Source organism: Protopterus annectens, chromosome 6.part1, assembly GCF_019279795.1.
Source record: "Protopterus annectens isolate FY-2018-M chromosome 6.part1, PAN1.0, whole genome shotgun sequence".
Taxonomy (NCBI): domain Eukaryota; kingdom Metazoa; phylum Chordata; order Ceratodontiformes; family Protopteridae; genus Protopterus; species Protopterus annectens.
The window spans coordinates 204,007,988-204,029,103 of NC_056738.1; the positions used below are offsets into that span (position 1 = coordinate 204,007,988).

Below are 21,116 nucleotides of genomic sequence, written 5' to 3' on the forward strand. Positions count from 1 at the left end.
GTACGCAGATATATATCTATGTAGGTAGATACGGATATGGTCATATATATGTAAGCAGATATATATATCTATATACGTATATGTAGCCATACTTCTGTAGATAGCAATGGTAGATTAACGGTGCATGTGGACATATTTGTTTTTGTTAATGCAGTTGAGAGGCCCCAAACAGTATACATCTTGTACGAATAGGCATACCCCCCCCCCCCCACAGCCAAACACATCCGCCCTGCATTACACTACCAAGTGTTGCAGATCCCATAACCTGGACCTGACATGACATGGGCATAAGATGTTAACAGTACTACATCCCACCTGTATGATGTCAGGCTGGTATTGGTAATATATCATGCAGTACAGTCTGGCTCCCATAGGAAATGTAAAATGTGGAAGCTATAAACATCCCCAGGATACATATACACAGACACATATATGCAGATACAGATATACATGTGACTACACATACACACGCAGAGATATGTACAGTAAGATACATATGTAGAAGGTGCACAAAATATGGAACAGCCGCTATGCCTACAGTTCACACCTGAACAACTGGATACTGTATGGGCCACCCATACAAATGACAATCATTGCCTGCAACATATACCCACAGAGAGGTCCTAAGAAAAAAACACCACACACAGGTTTGCAGGAATGGAAAACCTTTATTTGTGTACTATTACAGTTCTACATACTATTGCTACTGTAATTGGGATTGTCTTCATAGACATGGTGTGTGTGGGAGATCACATCTGCTTTCCACATATGTGCCATTGGCTACTGACAGACATCCTAAGGACATCACAGTAAAGTACCGCTGCTAGCACGTACTGCCCCTGTCAACTGCAGCAGATATATTGGCCAATATGTGTGGACATTCTGACATACTCTGTGCAGTCCAGAGGTATACAAAACCCCTTAGTACAAAACATGTGTACTATGCCTGACTATATGGATGTTAACAGTGACGTAGATGAGTATAATACATAACGACTGGTATACATATGCCACCATAGGTTATGCATTCACATATACTTGTCTGGCCTGACGCATAATAACCGCTGGTACAGGGGTGCCATGGCCACATACTACCCACTAGATATTAACATACATCTGTACAGCATCCCACTTCTCTGTCTGACATACATGACACTTAAGGGAGGCCCGGCAGCAGTACATCTGCCAAGTATGTGCACATGACATCTCACTGGGTAAGTACACTAAGCTGCTAGGCATGTAACAATGCAGTGTGCAGGCAGACTGGCTCAACACTAGCCTGCATCTCCTATGGGGGAATGCACCTACATATATAGCAGGCTGCACAGGCATGTCACAGCACAGGATAAGATACACCTGTATGAAAGTGCATAGCCACAACCAATGAGAACACAGCCACATATGGCAAGCTAGCATAATATTACAATATATGGATTCAACACCATCATCATATGTGCCACTCACACATTAACCCTACATATACTGGGCTGCTACACAGTTTGGTCTGATGCCTGACTGTGGTATGGGACATGTGTGTGTATGGCCCAACAAACATGTAAGCCAATACAGTAACATACAGTGGAGCAGCATGTAACATCAAACAGGATGGGACCTAGGACGATGACAACTACCACAGTCTGTACACAGGCCAAGATACATATTAACAATGCACACACTGTTGACATTCACCATACGTACACAAACCTCAGTACTGTACAAACAACCACAGTATGTCCAGGTTATGTCATTAAATATAACCCCTACTGTACATAACGTGTAGCAGTCTGATATCTCACTGGCTTGTTATCAGATATCATGACACTAATTACGGTGTACAGCACATATGCACCTCTTAATGCATGACATATGTACAAAGGTTAACTGAGTTGTGGCTGGAACAAACTGCCCTATGCTTAAACAGCCGAGATCGGCTAAAAAAAAATAAAAGTTGATTTTTGTATTTATTTTTTTGTTTATAATGCCAATGGCCTTATACTTGATGATTGACATGCTTATTACATGATATGCAGCCTTTATTTGGGGCTGTCACAGCTCTGTTTTGGATTTTGCAGAAGTGTACTCCGTTACTAATAGAGTACATTTCTGCAGATAACTCTAGTCTTGCACAGACTGTTGCAAGCTTCCTGGATTGCAAAATCACCTCATTTGCATGTATTTCACCTGCAAATGGGGTGACTTTGCATACCAGGGCTTAGTCCGTGCAAGATTAGTGCAGGAGCACTCCTGCATGTTCCTGCAGGTTGTTCCTGGATCGCACGGCAGACATATTGCTTGCTTGAGCTCCTGCACTGATCTTGTACACAGTGCAAGCTTTTGAGAATCCAGGGGAATATCTTTTAGAATTTCATTTAATTCTTTCATGGTTAATTTTTGTTCTAAATACTCATTATCTTGCTTATTTAAATTTTCACCTTTATAAATTTGTTCTATGTTTTCATCTCTCTTAACAAATAATTCCAATACATATTCTTTAATTATTTTGTATAGTCATTCTTGCTGTCTTATTTGTTTACACTCCTTATTTTTAAATTCTGTTATTATTTTTCCTTCTTTTGTTATTTTACTTAAATATGGTGCTACCTCTTCCTTCTTTCCTTGTAAACAATATTTTTGCTTATATAAGAAGTTGTTAATTTTAATTTGATTAATTTTATATATTTCTCTTTCTTTTTCATAAAAGGAATTTTTCTTCTCGAATAAGTCTCTAAATGGTTCTTGACTTAATATCTTATATCTCTCGTTTTCTTTTCTTCCTTATATATTCTAAAATACTTTTTTATATTTTTCTTTAAAATTAAGCCACCAAACAGTCCAATTCTCATAAAATTCCCTCATAGCCATATGATTTTCCATAATTTCACAAGTTATTTTTTCACTTCTAAATCTATTTCATTAATTCTCTTTATTCCTTTTCCTGTTCTTATATATTCTTGATTTTCCTGTACTTTAACCCATATTGCCATATGATACAAGTCCAGTGGTTATTCTCCCATACACTTAACTTTCCACTTCCCATAATTTCTTTAGCCATTTTAACATCACAGTTCTTATTTTTGCTTAAATTACAATTAAAATCACCCACCACTATAATGTCCATATTTACGCAAACATATTCAAGAATATTTTTAAACATCATTTCTCTCTTTTTATTACATATGCATATAAAGCTATAGTTCTATACACACATTTTTTTCCATCTCACGTCTATTACTGTAGTTCAGCCTAGTTCCACTATGGTTACATCTAATATTTTAATGCTTTCTTGACATAATATACATATGCCCGAGCATGTTTCTTTCCCCATGTTCCAAACTACTACACCATTCCAAAGTTTTTCAGTTTGTGTTCTTTCTTCCTCTGTTAATAATTTGATATCTTCTAAAACAATAATATGTGCATCTACTGCAGCACACCACTGTGATATATTTATTCTCCTTTTAAGATTTTTCATATTGTTCACATTTAAAGCTAATATTTTTAGCTTTTAAGAACAGTTAGTATAATAAAATGTGTATCCCTTTCCTTTCTTATTTTCTCTAAACGTTATGTTTTTGAATTTTATTTTCCTTTTTTAACTCTTTTCACTATCAAATTATTTTTATTTCTTACTGTGTACTAATCAGCTTCTTCCTCACTTGTCTCCTCTGTTTCTTTTTCCTTGTTACTTTCTTTAACTTCATGTGTAACCTCTTTATCAATTACATCTTTTTATACATTTTCTTGTATAACACATTCTACTATCTCTATCTTATATAACTTTATTTTCATTTTAATTTTCTTGCACATTCATTTCACATTCTAGCCATGAATGACCACTATTGCCATATGTTTTGCACTTTAAATCACTTTTTTTTGCATTATGCCCTGTTTTAGCACATAACATCTTTTTTTATCACATTCATTGATTAAATGACAATTTTTTTCAACAAAAATAACAAGTTTTTCGTTGACCCCTGCATTTGACAAAACCATATTACCATAAACATCAATAATACTAGGTACATGCATAACATTATCATTTTCAGTATTACTACACATTCCCATCCCCCAGTTCATAGTTCTCTGTCATCATATATTTTTGTAGTGTCCATTACTTCTTTACATATAGTTAACAAATGTTCTTTCAGTTCTTTTGCTTCAACTTAAGTTCTAAACTGGATCATTATTCTTTTTTTGTTTGTCTGCAAAAAGCTTGCATGACATATTCTGACCATGAATAAATATTTTCTTTTGTTCATATGCACCCAGAAAATTTTCCACGGCCTGCCCAGTCTCAAATACCAAGTCAGAAAAAGTCTCTTTACAGTCAGAAATTGACATATTAAAAAATAACTTGGACAAAAAAGATGGTGCAAAACTTTTTGAAGTAGAGCAACTGAAAAGGACATACACAGACATTTTAAATCACAAAGTAGCAATAAACTTAGAAAAAATAAAGATACAAACCTATACTATTAATCCAAAGAATATGCATTGACTTGCACTGAAATCTAAAAGCTTGACAAAAGCTAATCATATTAAGGAAATTATAGACAATTCCATGAAGAAACCTAAACATGCAACAGATTTAAAAGAAATACTAGAGGCCTTTAGAACACATCATGAAACACTAAATAACACTAACCTACATAATACTGATAATAGAGACAAGTTTTTGAAAGACAATATTGATAAAATATTAGCAAAAGAACAAAACTCTAGACTTAAGTCTATATCATTAAAGGAGCTTAAGGGAAAAAAATACAAAACATTAACAACAATAAGGCCCCTGGCCTTGATGGACTAATAGGGGAAATATAAAAGATACTTCCAGATGAGACCTTAGAAATTCTAATAGATGCTTTTGAAGAATTCAGAAAGAATTATGGCATTTTCCCTTCCTGGAACTATGCTATGATTTCATCCATTTTGAAACATGACAAGGACCCTGATTTTATAACATCTTATCGCCCTATTTCCCTTCTGAATGTGGACTACAAGATTTTTACATCTATTCTAGCAGATAGATTAAATCAATTTTTACCAAAAAATAATAAAAGATGATCAGACAGGGTTTATTTCACACAGGAAGGTCCAAGACAATTTAATCAGACTATTAAGATTAATGGACTATGGAAACAAAAAAAAAAAAGAGAGAATTAACCATTATTAGCCTGGACTTGGACAAAGCGTTTGATTCTTTGAGTTGGCTCTACTTATTTAAAGTTCTGGAAATGTATAACTTTTCGTCAGATTTTTTTAAATTGCTGAAGAAATTATACACTACTTCTATATCATACTTTAAAATTGGAGCTTTCTTGTCAGGACCACTTAAAATAATGAAAGGCACCAAGCAAGGGTGCCCTCTATCATCCTTATTATTTGTTCTATCAGTGGACCCATTAGCTGATTACATAACTAATGATAAAGAAAGCAGCTTCTATGTCAATGCAAAGTACAATTCCAAAATCCAGCTTTTCGCTGATGATATCTTATTAACAATTGGGAACATAGGCACCTCAATTGAACGTCTTATAGAATCTCTTCAAAACTTTGAAATTATATCTGGCCTAAGTTTTAATCAAAATAAAACTGAAACTATGTTGTTAAACAAAAAAATAAACCCCTTTCTGGACAGATATAGAGACTTTAATTGGGCTAACAATATGATTAAATATCTAGGTATAACCATTAAAGCAAACTGGAAAGATACTAGGCAAACAAATTTCATAATATTAATAGACAATATTAAAGTTTACTTAAACAAATGGAATAAAATGTTATTCACCATGAAGGAAAGACTGTCATTACTTAAAATTATCATACTGCCCAAAATTCTGTATGTTTTTCAAGCTATCCTAGCGCCCCTTCCAAAAAACTAATGAAACGATGTAACTCTCTATTAATAAAGTTTTTATGGTTTCCAAAAAAAACAAGGATTAGTCATTCATGGCATTACAGAAGTTGGGAAGAGGGTGGAATCTCATTTCCACATCTAGAACTATATACTGAATCAATTATTTTTAACATTATAAGTCATTGGCTAAAAGCAAATATACTTCCAACTGGAAAAATCTACATAAAACAATATTACTAGACAATTGTGAGGAAACAATAAACAATGATATGTTTTCTGAAGTGGAAAAAGTTTACCTTGTCATAAAAAAATTTGCTTTAATACAAGTAACAAAAGAAATTTCTCTGCATTTGTTAATTACATAGTAAACAATTTTAAACAGCTAATGTTCAAAGATTATAAGATGAGAAATCTTTTATTTATTATGTTTCCTATATATATATTAACAAATAAATGCTTGGACTCTTATAACATGAAAAAATAGAAGAAATGAAAGGAAATGGGCTAGTCTTCTGGTATCAGATTCTTGATGACAATTATATACAGGACGCAACCTCTCATAGCAAGATATAACATAAATCAAAACAACTGGTTAAACATATATACATTTAGAGAACATATAGTTAATGATTTGCAGTAATTATATTCTATACAGTAGAATAGATGTCTGTACAGAGTACAGAGTTCTTTACAAAAGGTGAAAAGCAAAAGTTTGATTTAATTATGAGATATAAATGAAACGAGTGGTAAGAGTTGAGAGGCATCAGTTGAAGGTGGGGTGGGTGAAGACCGAGTCATAGTTGGTGACAGATTAGAGGAGAGCAGAGGTGAAGTAAAGATGTACTTATCCTGGTGATGTACAGCTACAGTCAGAATGTTGAGAGTACAGCTACAGTCAGAATGTTGAGATGTTTTCTTAGATGTGTTTTGAACGCCTGTTGGTTTTCAGGAAGCATGAGAGCATGTGGGTGAGCATTCCAGAAGGTAGTTGCAGAGTTTGAGTATTAGGAGGCTCCCCGTGCATGTGGGTTTAGTGATGGAGAGGAGTTTGTCTTTAGAGAAAGATCTTTGGTAGGGTGGTGGTGTTGAGCATGTCTTTAGTGACTGATACTTATCAGGGTAGTGTATTGGAGTAAGAGTAGTAGTAGCTGATTATAGTGGAAGTGATGTGGGAGTTAAGTCCTGTTTAGTTGTTTTAGGGCAGAACATGAATGAGCTCTAAAGGGGAGATTTGCAGCAAAAGTGAGCTGCTTTATTGTAGCTTTGTTTGTGTGGACATTTTGTATGTTAGTAAAGAATGGGGGAACATACATTAGGATAGGTAGGTAGAGAGGTAGGCTTTAACTTTATGGTTTCTGTAGTCCTGCCTGTTAGGCAGGGTCTTGTTCTTTACAAGAGGCCGAGCATTTGTGGTGTTTGTTTTTCCCCAACAGTTTGGAAGTGTAGGTCAAGTTTCAAGTTGTCTTCAGTTGTGACTCTGAAGAGTTTGGTGTTAGGGACCTGTTTAATCAGTGTTATTCACTCAAGTGGTTTTGACAGATTTTGCTTTGGGGAATGTTTTTGAGGTGAAAAGTAGTAATGTATTTATTTTGTTGAGGGGCGGGGTTAAGTAGGAGTAGTGAGTTGTCTAGCCAGGATTCCATGGATGTAAAGGATTGTTGCTTAATTTCCTGAGGTTTTTGCAGGTTAGAGGCTATACAGATAAGTGTGGAGTTGCCTGCATATTGTACAAATGTGGCATACTTGGAAATATTATGTAGATCACTTTATAAATTAAACAGGGACGCCTGGTCTAAGTGTAGAGCCTTTGTGGCACTCCTACAGTAATTGGTAGAAATGAGTTTTCTTGCTGATGTTTGACTGCTTGGAGTCTGTTAGGTGACTGTTAAACCATAAGGGGTAGGAGGTGAAGAGACCTAAGGAGGAGAGTTTTAGTAATAGCTTATGGTGAGAGACCAGTGTTAAATGTTTTGGACAGGTTTAGGAATAAGGGCAGTACTAGGTTTTCGGTATTACTGTTTTGTTAATGTTATCAGCAAAGTGAAGTAGGGCAGTAGTAGTGCTATAGTAGGGACAAAAAACATGTGCGGGGAAGAGAAGATTGATTATGGTGAGGTATTGAAGTAATTGAGAAGGGATACAATTTTTCTCATATTTTAGATAAAGGTGACAGGAGAACTATTAATCTGAAGTTGGAGTAGTCCACAGAGTGTCTTCCTTTAAGAAGAGGAAGTATTATGCTGCTTTCCAAATGGCTGGGACATGAGCTTTTAGAGTGGATCTGTCTGTTAGTGTAGATATTGGATATGATAGAGTTTCAGTTCTTAGGAATTTAGGAAGAAGGTTGCCTGCAGAAGAGCTTGTAGTTTTTTTTTTTTTTTTTAATTATTTTATTTTTTACATTTGGTAACTGGGTTAGTCCGATTGGACCCAGAGAGCCCTTTTTCAGTGGAGACCTGAGTAGAAAAGCTCCAGGAAAGTAATTTAAAAAAAAATAAAAAAGCTAACAATTCAAGTTGTAAGATACTTTAACAGTACAAAAACAGAGAGAGAATTATACAACATGAATATTTACAAGGCTAAAGAACAATATTTTGAGAATGCAGTAGCAACGTGTGAGAAATTTGGTTAGCATTAAGTTTTATATACAAGGAATATAGCAATACCTACAATAAAAAAAAACAAACAAATGTAATATACAAGTCAGAATAACATCATGACATAGTACAACAAAGGTACATTTAGTAGCATAGGTACTAAGTGCAGAGAGCGTAATATGTGTAGACAGTTGAGGAGATATTAGGAGTTTTAGGATATATTTTCCTTTGGTGGAGGTAGAGACCAGTTTGAGTGAGAAGTGAGATTCCATGGGCTTTTGTTGGTTAGGGATTGGTTTGATGGTGGGGTTGTATTTATGTAATTCTACAGATTTGAAGGAAGTATTTGTTAATGTTCTTAGTGACTGTTAACGAAGTGTCTTCTGGGGAGGGAGTGGGTTGTTTGCTTTGGTCTGAGTATAGTAGGTTTTGGACAGATGACCAGAATCTTTCAGGATTATTTGGTGAGCTGGACCCCAGTTAAAGTAGTGGAGTTTTTTGTCAAGCCTGGTACTTTGTTTTTATTTCTTATCTGACTGTAGTGTAAAACTTTTTTCCTGGAATTTGTTGGCATGCCATGCTTTTCAGGCCTTCTCTCTAAGTACCATTAGTTGCATACTGTTTTAAGATAGCCATGTTGCTGGATTAAGTTTAACTCTTTTTCTCCTGATGGAAGCATGTTTATTCAGTATATTGGTAAATGTTTTATTAAATTCAAGGGTGACTTCATCTGAAAGAATATTTCTTAATGTATTCAAATTGTATTGCTTGAGAGGGAGATGAAAATCCTTACATTAAAATTGGGTAGATAATGCACATTGTATGCATGATGCTTTACTGGAGTGCATACAAGCCTGTTCACAAAATTGGGCAGGTGGTCTCTTAGGTTGTCAGCCAATGTGCCATAGTTATATATGTTATTGGGTTTAGTTAAGAGAATCTAGTCAAGAGTAGGTGCCTTAGAGGAGGGCCTGTTATATTTTGTTAGGGTACTGGTAGTGGGGGGTTTCATGTACAGTTTGGGACCAGTGTGTGTTAAGGTCCCAAGGATGATGTTTTTTTGGGGGTATATTGGTAGATGCAAAGGGTAGTATGTGTTCTGTGCTGCTATTGCCAGGTGGAATATATAAGGCTGTGATACAGATGATATTATAAAAGTTTAGCTTGAGTTGGCAATAAGAATCTCTGCATTATTGAATGAGAGATGTTTTTTTCTGATAAAGGGATATATTCATGTGCATTGTGTATATAACAGCTATCCCACCTGCTTTTTTGGATTTACAGTCTGCTTGAAGGATGTTGTATCCCGGAAGGATTTTTCTGACTTCAGGATTTAGCCACATTTCTGTGATACCAAGGATGTCAGGGTTGTAATGAAATATGAAAGAAATGCATTTACTTTGCTGTAGATGCCTCAAGGTTAATGTTTATAAATTTTAGACTTGTTTTACCCGAGTTACAGGAGTGAGGTGTTACATTATTAATAGTATTGTGGGCTGTTATGGGAGAGACTTTTGAGGCTGTTTGTAGCTGGACCGGGGTTGGGGTGAATGTCGCCATGTAATTGCAGACTAGGGATAGTTGGAATATTCTGTGCCACTTAGTTATAAATGTGTTCTTTGTGACTAATTTGTGGGTTGGATTACTTGTTTTTATAAATGTCTGAAAAGATGGATGTGAGCTAGGTTGTGGGCTATACTGAATGAAATCTGGACATCATTGTCATTGAGAGCAGTGGACTGAGCCTTGGGCATTAGACTGTTAAGTGTATGGTAGTTGGTTATGTGTGCAAGAAAGGAAGAGGTAAATTTATTTTGCTAATGATTTATGTGAGTAGTCAGTGAAAATGTAAACAGGATATTGACAGAAGGCTGAATAGGGTCTGACTAATTATGGGTAGGGTAAAGTGGGAGGGATTGTCGATTTACAATTTAGAAGGACTCCAGCTGAAAAAAGGTAGGTAGTGGTTAGTGGGTTGTGAAGGAAGGGCAAAAGTGTGGATTATAAACTATTATGTGATTGGTAATTTGGTAGGTGGAGATTATTTTAGGACAAGTGAAGAGAATGTGGGGTGGGGTAGGGTAGGTGGACCAGAGCAGGTTCAACCAGTCAGTGAGGCAGATTGTTTATGGGTACAGAGTCATGGTCTTTGAACTTGAACTACTTGATGTGAGACACATTTGCTTTTGTTGTTGTGCTTTATTTGTTTTTTCCAGGAAAATTTTACACTGCTAAAGTAAACCAAGCCAATGTGATAATTTGGCTTTACCTTAAGCAGTTTAAGGCCTGGGGTGGTCTTGGGGGTGTCCGTGTCCCTGTCCCTCTAGTCGATTCAGCACTACACACTGCTGCAAAAGTGAGGGAAAACAAGATATTTCAGCAATTTGATTCTTGGAAACTTCCTTACATAGGCTTTAACTGGAGGTACTACTTTTGTTCTTTTGCAACTGGAGTGAAATTCAACTTTAGAAGTTCCATTGATAGTGAGATTGTCTTAACTTTTGCAGCGGTAATCATCAGGGATACTATGTGCTCAGTACACTGGAAGAGAGACAGGTTAATAATTGTCTACCCTGTTGAACCACCAAAGTACTATTCATCTATGCTCTGGTGGTTTTTAGTCTTTGGCCAACATAAGAAATGGTACTATATTTCACAGTTGTATGTTTGTGCTTTATAGCCTTTAAAATGGGAAATAAGGTAGTTAACAGGAGATAATGTTCAGGTATGCAAGTCTGCGATTGCTAAAGTGGAGGCTTTCAGGGTTTATATGGGCAGATGGAAAATAAAGCAGCTAACAAGAGATGTGTATCGGTGTGCAAATTTGGAATTACTAAGATGGAGGTTTCCAGATTTTAGACAGACCTGTAGAATACCTATCTCTATTAGCTCTCACTCTTTTTTGTAAACAACATAAGATCTGTAAATGTAACATTTAATCAATTTAGAACAAGCAGCTTGACAAAGACATGCTGTAGGTAGGTGGATTGGACACTCTAAATTGACCCTAGGCATGTGTGGTGCCTTCTGTGGAAGGTTGGGCGCCGGGCTGGCAACTCAACACCATAAAACTCCACTGCCAATCATGAGCAGACAGGTGATCCGCTGTGGCGACCCCTAACTGGGAAAAAGCCAAAAGAAGAAGACAGTTAATGAGTTTAAAATAAATCCAAATAGTGAAATCCACACCTAGACCCAACATTCTAACACTTTTTTGTGAAATCAATACACTATGCATAAATGATGGACTATCAGTGTCAAGGTTATATAGGACATTGTGAATGGATTTACCAGCTCCAGATGAGTCCCTATGGAGATATGCAGAAAAAAAATAATAAATCTAGCTTTTCAGAAAAAGAGAAATTAGCAATACTTAAATCAGTCAGTAAAACTACATCATCTCCCTTTTGGAAAATTTACACATGGAAATTTATTCACAGAAGTTTTTTCACACCCCAAAAAATAGCAATATCAGGTAATGAGACATCATTATTTTGGAGATATGAAGAAGTAGAATATGCAGACTGGGTACATATGTTTATAAAATGTAATACTGTAATTCCCTTTTGGTCAGAATTCAAATCGTTTATTAAAGCATTGTGGTCGGATAAACGTGAAGTCACTGACTCATTGTTATTATTTAATGCTCCGATTCCAGTGTATGTTCCAAGTACACAAGTGCACCTCCTCTTATCCCTCCTTGCAATAGCAAGAAAAAACATTACCTCAAACTGGAAAAGTAAGAAAATTACACCTTTTGTGGAATTTATATCACTGGCCAAAATAGTTTGTAATAGAGAATTAATGACTATGACTTTAAGAATTACAAGAATGACACATAAACTACTAGTTTGGTTAAAACTTAAAAAATTGTTAGATAAAATGTGAATGTATTGACAAAGTTGCTTCTGTTATGGACATTGTATATAGTTAAGATTTGTTTATATTTAACATTTTTGATGCATTTGTATTTATGAAAACTCAATAAAAATTATGTGAAAAAAAGTCTCTTTATTAACTAAAATGAATGCTTTTACCTCTTTTGCTTTGACACAGAGGTGCTCTGACAGAGTCCCAAACCTTATACCTGTCCAAACCTTCTTTTTTACAGCTCACACGTACTGTATACTTTTTTCTTTTATTTCTTCTTTCTTTTTTGCTCTTTCTCCCACGGCTTGTGCATAACTTTTTGTCTCTTGAACTTTTTCTGGCACAGGCTCTTCTTCTCTTTTTGTCTTCTTCTATTTTCTCCATGATGTCACTCCATGAAATTGCTGCTCCACTTTCTGGTTCACTTTGGTTTACCATTTCTTCCAAATAATTATCCTGCAACCCTCCTGATTGGAGGGTTGTAATTATGCATTTCTCAGAGGTAACTGTGTCTCCTTCAAACAATCTCCTATGAATGTTTTCCTCTGAATCCATGTCTCTTACAGCTACTATCTGCTTTTCTTCCAGTATCATTGTTTTTTTTCTGCACCTACAGCATCAGAAAAAACTTCTAGTAGTGATTCTACCATTTCAACTACATTTCATCAACGTTCACTTCATTTTCAGCCAAAGCTGAATCGGCCATATTTTATTCCTGTTCCTCCTGGCTGCCTCCACACCTGAACAGGCAACAGGAAGTCAGGATGTGTACCAAATCCTTCCCCTGACTACCAAGAGTAGGGGAAGTTCCCGAGTGCCCTGGACAAACTTTCTCTAGTAATATAAATACCACTGTGGGCCTCTCCAGAAAGGAGGCCACCAGCCTAGTGGGACTAACCTGGTCAACAAAGAATAAATATTTTTCCAGTTAGTATGATAATATATCACTGTTAATACACTGTACCCTTTGCCCAGCTCCTCAAAGCAAGAAGAGACTGGTGCTTTCAAAGCACCCTGGGGATCATTTTTGAGGGATGAAATGCCAGAATAGCAGTGATGTGTGTGTTTCAGGTGAATTTAGTGCATCTTGTCCAAAATAACTGCCTGAACTCCAGAACATGTATATATAGAGTCCAGGCTTGGGTAGATGTGCTCTTCCACAGATTATTTCATAAAGGAACTAATTTGTACATCAGTGTCGCTAATATGCAGTAAGACTGAGCAGAAAGAGAAACATTGATTTGTTCAGGCGAGTCAGTTGCTTTTCCCTCTTATTCCTGAATCATCATCTTTCAGCTTTTCCCAGTTAGGGGTCGCCACAGCAGATCATCTGTCAGCTCATGATTGGCAGAGGAGTTTTACGGTGTCGAGTTGCCAGCCCTGCGCCCAACCTTCCACAGGAGGCAGACACATGCACACACTCACACCTAGGGCCATTTTAGAGTGTCCAATCCACCTACTGCATGTCTTTGGGATGTGGGAGGAAACCGGAGCACCCGGAGGAAACCCACGCGTCCACAGGGAGGACATGCAGATTCCGCACAGAAGGCACCCCAGCCAAGAATTGAACCAGAGAACCTCTTGCTGTGAGGCGGCAATGCTAACCGCTGCACCACCGTGGAGCTTTAAATCCAAAACAAGCAAATGCATAGTAATGATGACCACTGTTAACGGTAAGTCATGATGGCGATGTGTATTAACTACATCTGTTATTTTCCAGATCTCAGTTTGTACATTTGGGTATTTGCAGTCTTTACTGACATTTAACTACCTGGGTCTATTTTAGCTATGATGAGATCCTTTGAGCTTAGCTCTACGGGAATTTACAGTAGTGGCCACCTACTAGATGGAGAGTCATATAAACATCAGCAGCCCTGAACCACAGCCTCCAGTTTTCAAAGGGGCCTCACTGAACAGACTAATTTCCAGAGCCTTGTACTGTATTTCCTAAAGGTACTGCTGCTGCTAAGTGCCTTCATTGTTTGACTTAATGTATTAAGGGTGCTAGTTTCTACCCAAGTTTTGCTTTGGGTACACATTTTGGTTAAAAAGATCTTGTCCTATGATGGAAATTATTCACCTCTAATACCTTATGTCTAAATATGTTTTTTTATAGGTACTGGGTACATATTTGTCACATTATTTGGACTTCAGAGATGTATAAAAAGCTTTTGGTCCCATTACTTTTCAGCAGTGCTTTTTGTGCAAAAATTATGTTTCTGTCTCTGTTTATTCACTCGCTCTACTTCTACTTCCATAACTTTGTTTCCTCCATGGGAGCTTATATACGGTTTACTCATAATTACTTCAAATATACTGTTATAAAAGACAGAAACAATACATGTATAGTATTTATACAATTATTGTAGTTGTAAACATATATGCTGTTTTTATCCTTTATTACATGGTTATTTATTGTTACTACTACCAAAAAGTGTATTAATTGTCCTTCTTCCTTCTTTCCTGGTCTGAGACCAAATTTTGTCTGTTTTGATCAGTGCTCTCTCCTGATTAAGAAATCCAAATAAATTACTCTGAGGAAATATTTTCTCAGGATGTCTTGTAATTTTTATTGGATTTTTTTAGTTTCTGTATATATTTCCAGTAAATATTGAACTATGAGCAAGGTAGTTTAAATACTATCTATTTGCTTGCTTCATACAGATGCTGTTTAGCTAAACTATTTGGTTATGTTTAGCTGTATCCTTTTAGAGTAATTGTGATATTCTTAATTTGGATTACATGAAAAAATTGATAAAGATGTTAGTCGTATTCCATTTGCATCATTCTGTCACAGGAAATTTTATAACAGGTTGTCTGTCATACTTTGGCAAGAATAAATCTAAAGGGCATTGGCATCGCTACAAGAGTTCAGTCATCAGAGTGAAGTTTGAGCTGTGGGACCCAGACATATACACTGAATTTCATTTTGTTAAAAATTTGATAAAATACTTTTTAATGTGTTTGTATTGCATAATGATGGTATTCGCAGCTTTCCTCAAATTCAAGCTATGGCCTTTTTAACCTATTACATCATCTGACCCTCTGATCCCAGGCAGGGTTATAACATGAACTGTAGCCTTCAGAACCCACCACAAAAATTGCATAAATTTAGCTATTTGTACTTTGTCTTCTGTCAAGGTTCCTGTCATATATCCCAACAAAAGAAAGTTGTCCGAAATCTGCAAAGTGAGTTTCCCATATTGCTTATATTTCAAAGCAAATTTACCTCTGTTTTGCACATTTTCTGCCATCCTTACCTGTCTTTACATTGATGATGTTAGGCATACATTTTCCCCTTGTAACCAGTCTTTAGCTCCTTGGAATGTTAAAAGTGGTCTTCCTGTGACGAATTTAATTTATTTATTTATATTTAATTTCATGCTTTGCAGAAAGTATAAGCACCAGTGTACATACAGTAGTACAGTATTCATTTGTTCTACAGAGAATAGAAAGTACTAGGTTTTATATACAGTATATAATAGTGTAGTATCAAAACCTCAGAGTATTTCTAATGATACTGAGACTGCCAAGACACACTAGTATTAAAATACTGTCTGTCTACATTATCTGTTACACACATTCCATATACAAATTCAGTGTACAAATCAAAATGTAAAAACAATATGTAAGCATCAGGTGATGGCTATTGCGTCTGTAGCTTTGCTATGGCCTTTCATTTAATTTTATTTTGCATGCGTTTATTTGATGGTTGGATTAGGGTCACTGTTTACAGTGACATTCCACGACTTTCCTTTAGTAATGTTTTGATCCAGTTTTTCTGCAATTTGTAGGTAAAGGAGCTTGGAGTTGTGGTTTATAACTGCAGCTGTCTTGCCAATGACTTGGAAAAGATCTTCAAGATGTATCAGTACCTGGGACAAGATGATGTATCCCTTCCATCGGATTGGCCTGCAGAATATGATGCAGATTCTAGCAAAGATAAACCACTGAAACTTCAGTTAAATGGAACAGATGCAAGTGTTTATATTTCAGTAAGTAATGCAGGTTTTTGTTCTTTATATAATGGTCCAGGCATTAGATGTTTGCTGATAGTGTCCATGATTCATGGACAGTGCATTTTACTGCACAAATTAATGTGAGTGATGGCCATACAGAGAGAGTGGTCACTTCTAGTCAGAAATAGTGTGGCTGCACGATAGTTAAAATAATGTGGTATGCAGTACATGCTAATGGCTGCATAATACCAAATGAGGAACTCTTGTGTAAATGAGCCTAGTGGGTTTTGCAAATGAAGGAACACAGAATGATGGACCACTTCACAAATCTATAAAACAGTGGTGTATGTGGTGGTCATAACCATTTTAAACACTGTAATTTCTGGTACACAACAGGAGTCATGAAGAGAAGGGCAGTAGGACAGCAGCATATGTTAGGACCTGCCATCAGAGACATTGGCTGCAATGTTGCAAGTCGTGACTATTCTCACCACTAGATGAGGTATCTACAGTACCTGACATGCCATCAACTCACAGACCAACAGATTGTGGACCACTTCTGTGTGGGCAGGGAGACTGTAAGGGACCTAGGCAAACTATATATCACCCAGAAGTGGAATCAGGGGTGTATTCTTAGCATGCTTTTTCCTGTGGAGACAAAGGTATGTGCAGTCTTAAACATATTAGCTACTGGGACCATCCAGCAACCTTCATGGGACACTTTAAAAGATATTACAGTTATCAGGCTAGTGAATCCTGAACTATTTCCTCTATTTAATGTCTTACCTTGTGGAGGAACATATCTGGTTCCCCATGATAGCAAAATAGAAATGCAGTGCCTTGTAGGCCTTTTATAACACAGCCCATTCCCAGAAGTCCCAGGAACCATAAATTGTACTCTTATTGCTGTTAAACCCCTACCTGATTCAGTGGGCCTGTAATAAATCAACATGAAACTCCCTGAAGTGTCAGGCAGTCTGCGATGCCCAGAGCAATACTTATAATGTGTTTGTGTGACACTCAGACAGTTCACATAAATTACACATTTGGCACAGTTCTGACCTTTACCAGTGGTTTCTGCTAAGAGACTTGCCACAGTGTTACCTTTGGTAGGTGCACATACACTCTAGGTAGACAGGTCTGTACTCATACGTATCATACAAGCAGGGAACAGGCCACATGTAATATATTGTATGCTGTATGTTACAGGTGATGCTGGATACACCATAGAGCCCTGGTTGATGACTCCAGTACACACTTTCCTGACCATGCAGGTAATGGAGTATAACATAGCCCATGAAGAAATGTAAAACATAGTGGAGCACATATTTTAATCACTGAAAAGACCTCATGATGGACACTGTAGGTGCAGTGCAGACATATGCAGAAAGATAGCTGTGTGTGCCATGCTACACAACATGGCATTACTGAAATGTAGCAGCAGGTGAATATCAGGGCAGGGCCTTCCATACCAGTCAGAGTAACAGCAGAATGGCAAAGTGGAGAGTCAGTGGAGAAATATGCAGCAGCATTACCACAGCCAAAGATGAGGTGGGTACAGTATATTCATCACTGGCAAAGAAATTGCTATCTACTCCACAACTGTGATCCATAACACAGGCAACACCGAGTGAAATGATACATGTGATGTCATATTTATGCTATACAGGGCAGTACATGACCTTGCCACACCACGTGCATCAAATGTCACCCAACCCACATTATTTAGGGGGATAGGTAAGGCATCGTCATCATCACTTGCAGGGGTTGGGGGACACAGTGACAAGAAACTGCAACACTGTAATATGGGTGTGGACCTTCCCATGGCCTATGGTGGCAAAGGTTGTAGTGTGTCTCATTGAGGCACCTATAGAGGCAACATTTGGCACAAACTCCCTCAGCATCTCTGTATACTACCTGTCCTTATACTGGATGTCATTGTGCAGTTGGTGTGCATAATCCTGCAAGTCACGGACCAAACTCACCATCTCCATAATGCTGTGAATACCAGCTTTTTCTGTCTACATCACTAACCTGCTTATCTGCTGCTTAATTCTGAGTGTTGCAGCCATGTCAGGGACAGATCAGGAGTGAAGGTGGCATTGCACCCACCACCAGTGATAATGCACATGTCAGATGATGTGTGGGCGGGGAACACAAGTGAAGTTTGTGAAGAACTTTTGGGCACAAGAAGACTTTCATGAACAGGTGAAATTATGAAGTCAGTCTGTACCTCTAAAGGGGCTTCTGTAGTGGTGGATATGGATGACCCTTCCCTCTGTAGTGGTGCAGACAGTAACACTTTGTCATTGGATCATGACACTTCCATTTTGCCATCATCATCTACCACATGTGCCCTTCTGATGTCAGCTCTGTGTTGTCCTCTTGTGCTGGATCATCCAACAGTGGAACCTGTAAAAGCATGAACACATGTGACACAATGACTATGTGCCCCACTATGTTTTACTAGTGTGCATTTTCCATCATAACTCAATAATACAGTTTATTCTTGTGTTATAGCTCTTCATATTCCTTCATAATTTAAAGTGCCTTTATTCATATGTTCATAGGTAATCACTATGCTAATGACACTAAAGGGCCTTTTTAAGCCTAGCCATGCTTCCCAAATGTATTTGACAGGTTTTAATACTTCTCATTCTATTGGGGATATAGCTTGGGTATGGGTGATCAAGCATGTACAAGCTTTCCCTTTCTAATAGGGACATAGGTAGTAGACCCGGGGTAAATTTAGGATTCCCCATCTGTTGAGCCAAGTTGCTCTTGAATAAGTGCAGGGAGAAACTTGCATGGATGAGAATCCTGTTCCAGAGAAGGGGTAGAATCTGAGACACACACCTCTCTCTCCAACATGTCTTATTTGCATTGCGGATGAGGCTTTACTCACTAGATCAGGTGTTTCTAATCCCATTTGTTTTGCAGATATACAACAGGTCCATCAGGGCTGGATCAGAGGATGCTCTGAGGGCCAAACATAGATCAACTCTCAGCAGTTTGTAGGAGACCAAGTATAAGGATAAGGCTTTGAGGTGGTCTGTGATGGACATGTTGTCTACACCATTTATCCTTTTCAGGAGGGATCTCTGAGGATGCTCCATTTGTTGCATATTCCTGGTCAGGTACATACCAAAGGGGGCATTGCACTTAATGACTGGTCTCATAAGGGCTGATTACAATGGAATTAAAGACCTCTTTGCACCTAGATGTAATACCCTTGCTTATAAGCTGAGCAACGTAGAATTATTTCTTTACTGTTATTCATTCGTCTCTATTACAAATAATAAAGCCTGGGGTTTTGTTCTGATGATTTAATATATACAAACACATAAGGATGGATATAAACACCAAAAGTACAAACTGGATAAAACACAAAAATGCCACGGAAACCTTGCTCCAGTTTAAAAAGCAGCTGCAAATAAATGAAACCTGCTCCAATGCCAAATGAAATTCTTAACGCAAAATTTATTAGTCAACGTTTTCGCCTTGTTAAAAACTCAGCTTCATCAGAGAACAATGCAATAGTAAAATACTTTTCTTATATATCACTTTTCAGGAAGTGATGTCAGTAAAAGTATCAGCTGTTTCATCTTGAACACCAAAGTTACGTTGCCACAAAAGTAGTGTATCAAATTAAATACATGCACATTCATATGATTTTAATATTACAAACAGTTAAATACTAAAATAATATTAAAAAAATCAAATAGACTAACGACACATATAATACGCTTTCCTTATTGAAAATACAGTACTACTTAAAAGGTCGACTTTACTTGTTAAACATACCAAAGAAATATTACTTTCTAAACCACTAATCCTTATATAAAAAAGGGGAGAAGGAATACAGTATGATATAAAGACTAAGTCAGCTAGCAATGTTTAACATAAACATTATGTTGACTATCTATAACTGGTGTTTAAAATGTACTGAAATGTACTAAAATAAGTGCAACATTAAAAAGTTATAGGAAATTATAAAAAATACTACTAAAGCGTTCGTTAAAGATGCTTAACGCAAGTAACTCCTTAATTTCAAAACTGGTAAAATGTTGCAACTTTCATTTAAACCAGGGTAGTAAAATGAATCTGTCCTAAATTGCCATTCCAATTCTAGGATTTCCAATAATAACTTAGTAGGACCACCTCTAACAGGCTGTTTCATTTGATCAATTGCCATGTATGAAAAGCTGTGGCCTTGATGGTCAATGATATGTCTGGCAAGAGCGTTATTTTCATTTCTATTATTAATAGCGTAGGTATGTTCGTACATACGGTCGCGTAATCTGCGGTCCGTCTTTCCAATATAGAAAGACGGACAACAATCGCAGATGGCGACATACACTACAGACTTACTTTCACAGTTGAGGGGTTTCCTAATATCAAACTTTTTTCCTTTTACTGTGAATGTCTGGCCAGACTTGGTTTTGTAACATCTATTGCAGAAGCCACATGGGTACATACCTAATCTTTTATTGTAAAATTTACTTGGGAGGTCCCTTTGTAGTAACTCTTTCAAATTATTGTTTCTTTTAAAAACAAATGTAGGGGAATATCCAAATTTCTTAATTAAAGTGGGGTTACTTAAAATAAAATCCCAATTCTTCCGAATAATTGCTGTTATCCGTCCTGAGTCAAAGCTGTATGTGGTCACATAACAAAGTGTGGAGTCAGGAAAAGTATTAGACAACAGTGAATTGTCACTTACTATCGGACTTTCTGCAATGGATGGTAGTAAACTAGTATTATTTAAAGTGTTATTCAAACTCATTGTAGACAAAATTGGACTGTAAAGACCCCTACTTCTCTTCAATTCAA

The 21,116-nt window shown here is 36.9% G+C and overlaps 1 protein-coding gene across 3 annotated transcripts in view; it reads left to right on the plus strand.

The window, feature by feature from the left end:
* LOC122805478 (5'-3' exonuclease PLD3-like) overlaps nt 1-21,116 on the plus strand; it is a 697,284-nt gene that overhangs the window by 589,034 nt on the left and 87,134 nt on the right. For all 3 annotated transcript variants that reach the window (XM_044075664.1, XM_044075665.1, XM_044075666.1), the window contains one exon: nt 16,119-16,319. In XM_044075664.1, the coding sequence (XP_043931599.1) occupies nt 16,119-16,319 (201 nt within the window). The remainder of the gene's footprint in view (nt 1-16,118; nt 16,320-21,116) is intronic.